Consider the following 12,280-nt stretch of genomic DNA (forward strand, 5'->3'; position numbering starts at 1 on the left):
GTGATTCAGTCAGTAACTTTATTTATTTATTTATGGAAAGTTCCATATAATACAGAACTATACGTTCATGGTCACTTTAGCATGAGGTCCTCAGAGAATTAATCTCCACTCTGCAATAAGAGTTTCTCTAATTTTCACTTATGAATAACAAATCCTTCTCTCTCCAAGAATTGCTGAAAAAAAGAAACTCATTAATTTTTCCACTTGGATGTATTTAACCTCTTTTCCATCAAGAATAACCCCTTAATTAAATTTTACAGCAGAGCAAAGGGTAGAAGATGAATTGACATAGTAGAGCTTTGTTAGAGGAGTTGAGTTTCTGCCACCAAACCGCTGCTTCGATTTCCTAAGACCTTCTGCTGCTCTGCTGTGGAGAGTTTTATATGTGCTTGTTTTGGTTTTTGTTGGTGTTATCTTTATCCAGGGTCTGAGTGTGCAGCTTTAATTAGATTCCCTCAACCCCAACATATAAAGCAAGCGTTCAGTGGTTGCCATATTTAAGCCTTGCCACATTTTATGTGTTGTTTGTTTAGCTAGGTTTGCTGTTTTCAAAATATATTAAGACTCAAATACAGTTTTCCTGTATGGAGACAAACAGACTAGCACTCGTTGGGAAACACTGTTTACCTGTGAAACTCTTCCATCAGTCTTGTTGTTTACTTTAAAAATATCTGAGGATCAGTTTTGGAAGTATGACTTCTTTGTGCATGTTTTTTTCAAAGATTTTAATAACAGAGAAGAGACATCCAAACATCTGCATGAACTTGGTACAGAAAACTGTGTCCGCCCTTGTTTCTAATCCAAGTAGATCTGTAGTTTTAAGAGCTATGCTGAGTTTAACACATGCTGGGACTTAGTTACTGGCACTTTCTCCCTTCATACGCTCTCTGTGTCCCACAGCTAAGACTTTTACTTCTTTATCTGTTGGCAAAAATTAGGGTAAAATTTGTTAGGTTTAATTGGTGGCTGTTTTAAAACTGGGGATTAGGATTTGAGTACACATAAGGCAGGATCATTTATTCATGATGGTTGAATGTAATGGAAATATAACCACTTAGCTCTCGCTGAAGCCTCTAATGAAATTGGACCTGAGACAATAACACTGGCCCTTGTTACTGTAAATCATAAATGTCCCAAATGAAATTTCCACAGTGGATTTACAACCTTGCCTGAGGAGTCAGTGTTGATTTTTTAACAGCTGTTCCACAAGCCCTTAGCCACCTCAGTATTGACTGTACTTTTAATGTTTGTGTCCACAGAAAGCGGCCATGACCCGAGCACTGCTGCCCCAGCACCAATGCCCAGCTACTGCCTCACCTCTAACGGGCATCGATACGAGGAAGGTGACGGCTGGCACGATGGCTGCCGTGACTGCTACTGTCACTCTGGACGGGAGATGTGTGTGCTCATATCCTGCCCTGTGCCCAGCTGCTCTAATCCTGTTGTGAAGCCTTACCAGTGTTGCCCTACGTGTGAGGGTAAGTTTACCCATGTCAAACGTGACTTTATTTTATATCTGGTTTCACAGATTGATTCCTGGTTAGAAATTCTTAGAACACATTTCTCTCTGTTTTTTTGTCAGTCACTTCTATTCTTTTGATAATGTACTACTCACCAACTTAATTACTGACATCTGGGAATGCAGGACATTGCGCAAAAGAGGACAAATAAAACAAGTCACACAGTTATGTTTTTTTACAAACCTCTGAAAGCTCAAATTCTTAAGAGAGACAGTGAAGGGGACTGACGAATTTCTGGCTAACTGACTTCCTGGTTCAAGCTTTTGACCTGGAACACAAAACCACAAAAACAAGCCCCAAGCATCAATCACCAAGAATAATGCTTAGAAATACTCCTCTCACTATAAAGTAGACCTATTATTCTAATTTTCGCCTTTCATTATGTCAGTCTGGGACACGTATAAAATGATTTTCAGCTCAACAAACTTCCTATTTATCTGTTATAGGCGCCCGTGAAAACCTCATTTACAGCATGATTCACTTACTCTGTTGTTGCTGCTTTTCCAGTGATATAAAGTTAGACACAGCATGTGCGTGTTACTTTTAACAAACTGTTGTAGTCATGAAACTTCCCAAAAGTAATGAAAACATCCGTTAGCTTCCCAGTCTAGCTAATAACAGATAGCTATTGTCTTCTGGTTACAATGTTTCTTACTACTTGTGGTTTTGAGCCTTCATGGAAGGATCCGCCCCTGGCTTCAGTTACAGCTGAGATGTAAATCCATCTCACTCTGGCCTCTGTTTACAAAGAAGTCATCTGTGAAGTGTTGTGAACAGCCATGTTGTGACTGTTGTTGTCCTGTAAACATAGAAACTTCCCGCTGTTTTCTGATGTCTTTGTCTTTGGGGAGACAAATTAGCTGTGATTTTCTTTCACAACCAAAAGAACTCTTAGGAGCAACTTTATGAGACAAACTGAGCAGAGGAAAAAGCTGAGGGGTGAAATGGACTTTCCAGCTTCAGGGTGGGCGTGTCCTTGACAGAGCTGCCGAGTAGGCTTGTCCTTTAGCATTGTTCTAATAGGACGGCAGAGGCTGACGTCAGGTTCAGGTCAAGTTTTGCAAAGTTTCTGAAACAAGCTGTTCAGAGAAGACAGAAAACATATCCGTGGATTAGGCCAACATACATGTATCTCATATTGTGAATTTTTGTTGAGGTTTAGTACGGACATTCAACATTGTAGCATTACTGAATATGTATGTATTAAAATATGGATGATATGCATCTTTAAAAAGACAAACTCCACCAACAGTGTAACATCAGTTTGACTTTCTTTTTGTATTTGAATTGCTTGAAACTAATTAACATTTAAGTCAAATGTACTTAGTTAGAACTGAAATCACATCTAATAACATAACATTAGCTCACTATCACTTACAGTACAAGAACAACTTGTAATTGATGCTCAAGTTTGCTTACACACATGCAAAAGCATACACACATGTCTGGAGCCTTTACTACAAAGCAGGATTTATAGTGTCAGGTAACTTGATTCATTTCTGGATTTCCAATCCTGCAACAGTGGTTCACTTATTACCAGAGTAGATAACCACAGAAATGTATGCTGATCACAGAACCTGCACCAGAGCAGGTTATATTTAGGGTCAGAGGTCTGCTTTGAATACACCACCCACAAACCAATCAGTGCTTAATCCTGGCGTTCTGTGAGCTGATTGCATCAGAGAGACCAGCAGGATGCTTTGTACCTTAGCTGATTTTACATGTGAAAAATATGAATGAAGTTATTGAAGTGATGATAATGAGAGTTTAAAACTGTCATAAACACCACAAGACGAGCGTTGAGCAACAAATCAGTTAAAGGGAAGGAACTGGTGTCAGATCCAATTTGTAGTAATGATGGGAAATGATACACTTAAGTGATACTAGCGCCTTTCCAGCCCGTCCTTGATTTTGCAAATACATCTGTGTTGACTTTGTTGGGAATTCTTTTATCTTCATATTTTTCTTGTTTTCCATGAGTTTTTAAAACATGATGATTTGCAGACGGAAGGCTGTTTCATGTTTACGCTAACACACGTGTTCACAGTAACTCTGGGTTATTCGTCAAGTTGATGACAAGCTTTGTGAGGCCGCTTAGCACAGTCTCCTTTTTCCGAGTTGTCGAAGCCAGATAACCAAAAAGTAACCCAGAGACAGTTGAACTCACTCTGTAGCACAGACCTCTGACACACAGCATACAGCATGAAAGAGAGCTTGTATGCCTTATAGACTCTCTATCCAGTTAAACTCTTAAACATACAGTCTCTGTCTGTTTCTCTCAAAGTGCTCACTGATCCACACCCACACTCTTTTTTTTTTATATCCACAACCGTCCGACTCATGCAGGATATTTATGGAAGGATGACTCAGTTAGCTGTTCAAACATTTAGGAGAAAGAATGTCTACAACTTTCAGAAGCTACACACTCTTTGCAGTCAGGGGACAACAGGATAACCTTTTGCAGATGTCCGCTACTCTGCTGGACAGAAAGATGTTTTTAACTAAAGTAGTGTCAAAACACATCTTGGACACCACCCCACTCTGCCCCGAACGTTTCTTTAAATGGAGAGCTGTCTCTCATGCGTCTTTATTCTAGAAACCTCTGACTCTGTTTTCTCTCTCTGGATTGTTGAGGAACTTCATTGTTATTTTTATGGCCTAAATGATGTGACTTTGATAGAAAAAAAATCTTTTTTCTTACTCTCCTCTTTTCCCTTTTAGATGAGTCAGGCAGCGGTCAGCCAGAGGGGATGGACATGGTGGTGTGCAGAGCTCCTGGGGGCGAGTTTTATGTGGAAGGGGAGACCTGGAACTTGGACGAGTGCACACGCTGCACCTGCAGGAAGGGACGTGTCCTGTGCGATACTGAAGTGTGCCCCCCAGCTCTCTGCCAGACACCAATCAGGAACAAGGACACCTGCTGCCATGTATGCCCAGGTAATGAGAAAAAAGGTGAGGGTGCAGGGAAACAGGGTCATTTCAGAAAAACCACAGGGGGCATTAGAGGTTAAGGTGGAACGCAGAGAAGTACAAAGCTGTTTTGAATGTGCTATCAGCATGGGGTTTTGAAAGGTCTTGTATGTTGCACTCTGTCAGGCAGTTTTATGTTAGGCACACAGACTCATAAAGAAACCAGCCAAGACCGGCTGGGTTTACATAGGGATCCTCCAGGCAGGCAGCAGCACATGTGCACTGCCTTCACCCAGCAGCCCACACCAAAGAGCTTCATCCCACTCTCCTTCAGCTTGATAGACAAGAATGTAACAAATTTCCATCAAACTGTGCTTTTCCTCTGGTTATGGGAATAAACCCGACAAAAATATCTTTGTAAACTGCACGCATGTTTTATTTACAACCATACCCAAACACCCAGGCCTCTCTCTTTATGCTAACAATCCCAGATCCCAAGTATTCCCAAGCTTGAGGCCCACAAATCAGCAATGCATGACTGCGCCTGAGAGCGGCTCCTCGAGAATGCCGACCCGCCTTATCGCTGCATCTCCCCTCTCACAAAAGCAGATTGTCAGAGGCCGGCCTTTGATATATGTATGGGCCTGGTCACCAGGAATGTGGGAATAATACACATCACACTGACAGGCCCTATGATGTATGAGTACTGCAGGGTAGCGCAGTGTGTACATGCTAACTAAGTCTTTGGTCATGAGAAGACCACAGATCTCAGGCCTGCGGAGGTCTGATGATTCAGAAAGATAAGGCTTTAGAGTTGACATCTGCCATGTGGAGGCACTTGTGTTTGTGTTTAACATACAGTTGAAGCATCTTATCTTGATCGTGAGCTAAAGGCCTTGTGTTGATTGAGATGTTATACAGAAGGGGTTGTGTAGGAGCAGGAACCTTTTATAAAGATAAATACAAAATGAGGTTGCATTTCTGCAAGCTAAATTTAGGCTCTACCTTTACATTGCAGTGTCTCATTACAGGAGAAAAAAAGGGCTACAACATGATTTACCCACAGCCAATACCTTTGCCTTTTTTCTCTCATTATAAAGTCTTTTGCTTTCATTCTGCAACTCCAGAGGAGACGTTGAGCCCCTTGCTCCCGGTGAACAACAGCCAGCAGGAGTACTGCATCACCAGCGATGGAGACGTGCTGCTGGCCGGAGACTCCTGGAAGGCCAACGCCTGCACCAGCTGCACCTGCAACAACGGCACCATTCAGTGTTTCTCCCAGCGCTGTCCGGCTGCCAACTGCAGGGTGCCCGTCTTACGCAAGGGCCAGTGCTGCCCACACTGTCTTGGTGAGTATTTTCTGAACAAAAAAGGAGGCTGCCAAAGATAAGCTTTCGAGTATTTTTATTTCACTTAGTAACTTTAAGTTCATGCTGTCTAAATGTGGCAATATTGCAAACTTAAATGTCGTTTATGAATCATTTTCACAAACTGAGAGGCCGAGCTGTAAGTGGCACCACTGGAACAAGGCACAGCCTGTTGTTTGGAAAGTTATAATTCATAATGCGACATGTCAAAAAGAGGGAGTAACCGAGGGAATGCCGGTTTCCCAGACTGAATGTGTGTGCATCTGTTTGTGCATTAGAAGTAGCCACTCTGGCGCTACATAGGGAAACATTCAAACTACATTCCATGTGACATACACACACGGTTCACTCAGAGCAAAAACATTCCCCTAGCATCCGCACATTCACACGTGTTTCCTGTCCCCGGCTGAATCGGACCTCGCTACACTCTCTGTGTGGCAGCACAGGAAGGCAAAGCTCCATGTCAGCTTTTCCTATAGAGGAAAACCTCAGCATAGGCTCCCATTGTTCAGCCTGATATGAAGCTGTTTCACCGGGCTTTTGTTTGTGTGATTACTCCAGTGGAAAACAGAGCTTTCTGCGTAATACCGTCATAAAGCAGCACACTGGAAATAAGAAGGACAGTTCTTATAAACAGCTCTTATATCAATCATGAGACAGGGGGAGGGGAGGTTTACACAAACTGTGTGAGAAATGTTTATAACTCAAATGTTTCTGATTACATCATTGATACTGAATCTTATATTGTGTCTGAACAGAAATAACAACCGCAGTGCCGGTGATGGTGTCAACCAGCGCTCCCAAGACAACGACCACTGTGACAGTGGAGAGTGCAGTATGGATCACCACTGTCACTGTATCGCCTATAATCCCTGAAACAGGTACATGCTCATCCAATCACCACCCACACAGCCATCCTCCTATGTTCAGTTTATCACTCTGTTTAAATGTAATCACATCCTAGTTGCTGGCATCATTGTACGCACTTTCCTCGCCAATCTCTGTGAATGTTTAGTCTTATGTGAGGTGCTTGGAAAGCCGCGATAAATAAGTGAAAGCTAAGCTAAACTATAGTGATAAATGAACACTGGCGAGGTCTTCTTTGGCTCATTTTTCAGTGTTAAAGCCTGTGTAAAGAGTTTTTGACTGATTGTGAAACAGATTGAAATCAATACTGATTCCTCTTTATGACCTTTAAAAAACAAATAAGACCATTAGACAGACGATTTCAATAGTGCAATTTTTTATAGTGTCAAGATCTGCAAAGTGACAAGATGTATATATTTGCCAGAGGGGGTACCAACATTGACACAAGCCAAAAGTTCCTCTCTGGAGCTTTAAGCATTAAGCTAGGCTAACTGCTTAAAGTAAAGAACTAGCTGTTTCTTTTGGAGGGGGGGGGGGGGGGGGGGGGGGGGGGGGGGGGGGGGGGGTTATGTTTAGGGGCATTTTTGCCTTTAATGATAGGACAGCTGAAGAGAGACAGGAAACGCGGGGAGCAGAGAGCGGGGAAGGACATGCAGCAAACGGTCGACCGGCCAGGAGTCGAACCGGCGAGATCTCTGCAATGAGGACCGTAGCCTCTATACGTTGGGCGACAGAAGATTAGAGCCACATTAAAAAAGGAAAAACTTGTACCTAAAAGTTGTAATGATACAAGAACAAGGTCTTCCCTTGTTCTAAGATAAAAGCATAAATTAACAAATATATGTTATAAATATTGTTGTAAATTAACAAAACGAAAGTCCAAAATTTGTGAGATTTAAGTCATTAATTTATGAGATTAAGTCTGCAAGATTAAAGTCGTAATTTTATGAGAATAAAGTTGCAACTTAATGATAAAGCTGTCATAATTACAGGCTAGGGTTAAACTATATGTAAAATAACATATAGGGGACAACAGAAGCCACCTGCACCAAAATGGGGAATGTGTATCATCTTGTAAATTTATATTCAGCAGCTGAGAACAAACAGAGGTTGTGGAGAAGTGAACAGGCTGCCTATCAGCCCACCCTTCTTCAGAGTAGACTTAGTTTCTTAAAGTCTCTTCAGACTTCTGACACTTATATCAATGTGGTGCTAAAAGATATCAAGTTATTTATGAAACTTGTTCTGAAGTAATAACTTCACAAGATGCTTCATGTTCCTCATTTAAGTTCTTGTAGGGAACAGATGTTTTTCTTTCTTTCATGCAATAGATAAAATGATGATGAAGATGATCATTGTTGTCCATTTCCAACAGATGAGCCAGCTTTGGGTGAGAATTACCCCAGCCAAACAGAGATGGCCCTCATCTACCAATCAGCAGCCTGGATCCTGGCAGGTCTCCTCCTGGCCATCATCATCTTCCTCATCGTGGCGTTGCTTATCAACAAGAAAAAGAAGTGGGTGCAGATGTCCTGCTACAGTGCTCCAAAGAAGGTGAGACTCTATCTGTAAATCACATAAAGTAGGTCATTAGTTTGAAGCTCGGGATCACAAAGGTCCTTGATCTTCCAGCTTTTGCTACAACAAGTGCTAAAGCTGTCATGACTTCAGGATTAATGTAGTTTCCCTTTGCTCTTTGGACTGCTAAAAGGTCAGGTCCATCATAAAATCCAACATAAAATGAGTTTTATGTCAGTAAATGAACACAAGCTGACATCAACAAAGTAAGCTTTCATCACCTACTAGCTGTCAGCCTGAATTATGATGCATTCAAACAACAAAGGATCATGTTGTTTTTCCTTTTACTTAGACGGTGATCCTCAAGAAACATGTGAACAAGAACGCGGTTGTCTACATGGAGCCCTCCAAAGAGAACAAGTTTCAGAACGTGAAGAACGATTGTGGCATCATCCACTTCTCTCCAGAAATGAGCTCCTCCTGCGTGGACAAGATGACCATCCCCAGGGCCAAGCTGAGCATGGGCAAGGACTGGACGCAGCGCTAAAAAATACACACCTCTCCAATCCTGCAGATCAGAGGTCTCCAGCCCCTCACTCTCCCTCACTGCTGGATCCAAGATAAAACACCTTGGACGCCACCTTGTCCTCAACCTTTTCTCTGTGTAACAGTTTAACTGAGGATGTTCTCAAAGAGGCAAAAAGTGACTCCTGTTTCTTTTAGTTTGTGTCCGTTTTCGTCTGTTTTTGGATCTTTCGGGTGAAGCGTAGCGCTTGGAGGTGGACTGACAGGTGGACTTATTTAGGACACTCTGGGCTCTGCTTTAAAAACAGAAGAGGAGGCAGCCACAGAGGCTCCTCTGTCAGAATCAGACTTGACTGTGAACTTTGTAAAATTATTGCTCATTATTGCCTCCTTTGAAACTGGAACTCTGAGGCAATAAGAAGAGCATAAAAAGCTTTAGGACGGGGGTTTGGGCTGGAGTTTAGAGGGGGTTTAGAGGACGCTGCCCCCTCTCTGCTCAGCAGTGCTTCTTGGATGTAATCATCTTCATCAGCGGGGAGGCCAAAGGAACTGATAATCCTCAGATCAAAACTGGGTTCAGAAGCCAAACCATAACAAGTCAACAGGCTTTATATAGAGCCCCTTATCCAAACCCCTGCTATAGAATGTATGGTTTCCATCTTCCTTTTTGTATATTTCTAGTGTTTGTTCTTGTTGTAGTGTTGTTCTTGGCCTACTCCTGTTTTTATTATGGGCCAGAATGAAATATTTTGAAGATGCCAGTCTAAACATTCCCCCCGATTAAGTTCAGGAAGGACAAGCTTCCCAAATAATAGCCTACCTTCAGATGACCCCAGTCATTCCATTCAGAAAACTCAGACAACAAACCACAGTCCTACGAAAGGAAACATTTCATTCTGCTCTCTGAAACTCACCCGCAACACAGTAGCCAGTAGGCTTCATGTTTCTTGACCGTGTCAGGCGTGCTTCATCATCTTGATAATCACAGAAATGAAGTTAAAGTGGAGTGATGTTGATCCTGGAAGGATGTCATTTTAATGAATGCAGAGGAAAAAAAATAGTACAGACTTCATCTGGACTGTCAATGAATGTCTTTGTTCCATGCCTCACTTTGTAACTTCATACTTCATTCACATCCCTGTGTGTGTGTGTGTGTGTGTGTGTGTGTGTGTGTGTGTGTGTGTGTGTGTGTGTGTGTGTGTGTGTGTGTGTGTGTGTGTGTGTGTGTGTGTGTGTGTGTGTGTGTGTGTGTGTGTGTGTGTGTGTGTGTGTGTGTGTGTGTGTGTGTGGAACTACTGCTCACACTGAATGTTAGAGATAGTAAGTAATGATTCAGTTTTAGGGCCTGTTTCCACTACTGGCACTTTTTGCACAGACAGCAACAAACAAACTCAAATTCAGAGTGTTTCTCACTGGCGCTTAGTATTGTTAGGTTGGGGCTCTTCTGCTCTTCTTGTTAGTGACATTAAGTCTGTTTTATATTTTTCTGTATGATTCATATTTGCTTTTTTCAAGGAAATTTTACAAAGTAAAAACAAAATTTATGGAGAGGAATGATGGCCTGGTATTAGCAGCAGCTCCAGTTACGGAAACTGTACCCTTGAAGAAATGAGTGGTTAGTTTCGCTATTATGCTGCTATTATTGACAAAGTTGACGTCAGAGGTTCCACCTCTTCTTGACTTTGGTGGGTGAGGGAGAAGTTACATTGATGAGCGTTATGGTGTTCCAAAGCATTTTCAAATGAGGGCGCTGAGCGCAGTGACAAATAACAGCTGACATCAAGGGTGTTTCCACTGAGTGCTGAAAACGCTGAACTGCATTGGTTTTGTGCAGCACACAAAATGCTTGTAGTGGACACAGGCCCTAATAAGCCTTAACTCTCTAGCCTTAAAGCATTTTCTTTGTTGGTGTCTTGTTTTCAAAAGAACAGTTTGTCTGGATCAAGGAAACATATATATATATACCCGCTATTAAGATGAGAGATTGTGTTGTACAGCATCATTAACCCTTCATATACAAGAGAATCATGGGATAAGGAAATGTATGGGTGTAATGGGAGCTGGATAGTAACTGCACGTAATGGTTCATTACACCTTCAGAACAAGTCAAAGAGACGTGGCACCTTTCTTTGGAGCCAGTTTAGAAAGCACCCTGCAGGATTCCTGGAGGGATAAGGACCCTAATCAGGGATTTGATAGGCATATTGAGCACACTGACATGTTAGACCACTCATGTGAACACGCTGATAGAGCGAGAGGCTCGACACAGATATGATCAGCACAGGGGAAGGACTGAATCTGAGAAGTGTTATGAAACAAAATGTGGGTTCAATAGAATATAAAAAAAGTTTTGGATCAGAGTTCTCAATCCATTGCCAATTTTTTACAATACAAAGACCATTCTGATGCCAAAATTGGTTGGAGACCAATTTATAGTGAAGTGTTTGAGATACTCAGTAGATGTGTCTGTTTGAATCATGACCATGTGCTTTAAAATGAAGAGGTGACTGTAAAAGCTTGCGCAGTTCTTTGTTCTTCTTTGTGTAAAAAAAAAAGTAGTTTAAATTAGGACAGAAGAGTACCTTATTTATTTTTTCACATAGCTTTATTTATTAATACTATAGTTTGAGTTTTTGTTTTTCTGAAAAATGAACTTTTGGTAGCCAAAGCTGCTGTACATTGTAGACTATATACCATTTCTATCTGCTATATTCTATTCAACCTTATTTATTTCACCGTGTCAAACCTTGTAAATATGTTTCCTAGATGATGAAATGTAACATTTCCATGTATTTTGAAAAATAAATGTGTGAACCGAAGCCGCTTGCTTTGAACTGTGCAGAGGAACGATCCTCTAATGTGCTCTGTCGTCATCTAAGATGGTATCTGTTAGTGGTTTTTACTTCACTTGCACATTTGCAGGCTCATGCACATCTGGTTCTGGAGTTGTGCTCCAAATGGGAATTTGTTTTCTCTTAGTTGCTTTAAATCTGATCGTTCTCTTGTGCTTAACATGGTTGTTCTCTTATCTTGGTAGCGCTTGCAGATGTGTTTAGTGGTGGTATTTTGTTTCTAAGGGGGGTCCTCTGAGATTTAAGTATGAGCGAAGGGCAAGTAGACCTCTCATCTATCCAATGAGGCTAATAAAACACAGAAGCACACCAAGAAGACACGCAGGCCGGATCTGGAAACCTGGGTAATCCTCGCTGCAGACTCTGCTGTTGTTTTGACTTGTTCGTCAAAGCTTGCTCATAAACTTCAAGGTGAGGAAGCTATGCCGGAAGGATCAATAAAGCACACATTAGGGTCAGTTTCCCAGGCCTTGAAAATGCCAAATACTACAGCACAAAGCCTTCAGACTATCAAAGGCAGTGCTGTTTGACTTGAGATAAATTCACAACTCCCAAAACATTTCCACTTTTATCTCAACTGAGCACCAGCTTGATCCAGAAGTACCACCTACAATAAAGATAGGCACTAGCTTATCTGGTAATACTCAATATTCAGATTGTTTACCATACATACTGCAGTACTGTAATCGCACACACACTTAAACATGCACAGAATCACAGC

At 41.7% G+C, this 12,280-nt stretch overlaps 1 protein-coding gene across 2 annotated transcripts in view; it reads left to right on the plus strand.

Moving 5' to 3' along the window:
- The window catches only part of crim1 (cysteine rich transmembrane BMP regulator 1 (chordin-like)), a 38,528-nt gene extending 27,002 nt beyond the window's left edge, over positions 1-11,526 (plus strand). Inside the window, exons 10-15 of one of the 2 annotated variants that reach the window (XM_034675423.1) lie at positions 1,260-1,478; positions 4,242-4,457; positions 5,531-5,779; positions 6,556-6,678; positions 8,040-8,218; positions 8,535-11,526. In XM_034675423.1, the coding sequence (XP_034531314.1) occupies positions 1,260-1,478; positions 4,242-4,457; positions 5,531-5,779; positions 6,556-6,678; positions 8,040-8,218; positions 8,535-8,729 (1,181 nt within the window). In that variant the 3' untranslated portion in view covers positions 8,730-11,526. The remainder of the gene's footprint in view (positions 1-1,259; positions 1,479-4,241; positions 4,458-5,530; positions 5,780-6,555; positions 6,679-8,039; positions 8,219-8,534) is intronic. The other variant, XM_034675424.1, reaches the window with a different exon arrangement.
- Positions 11,527-12,280: the final 754 nt, after the last annotated feature.

The sequence above is a fragment of the Notolabrus celidotus genome, chromosome 22, assembly GCF_009762535.1.
Source record: "Notolabrus celidotus isolate fNotCel1 chromosome 22, fNotCel1.pri, whole genome shotgun sequence".
Classification (NCBI taxonomy): domain Eukaryota; kingdom Metazoa; phylum Chordata; class Actinopteri; order Labriformes; family Labridae; genus Notolabrus; species Notolabrus celidotus.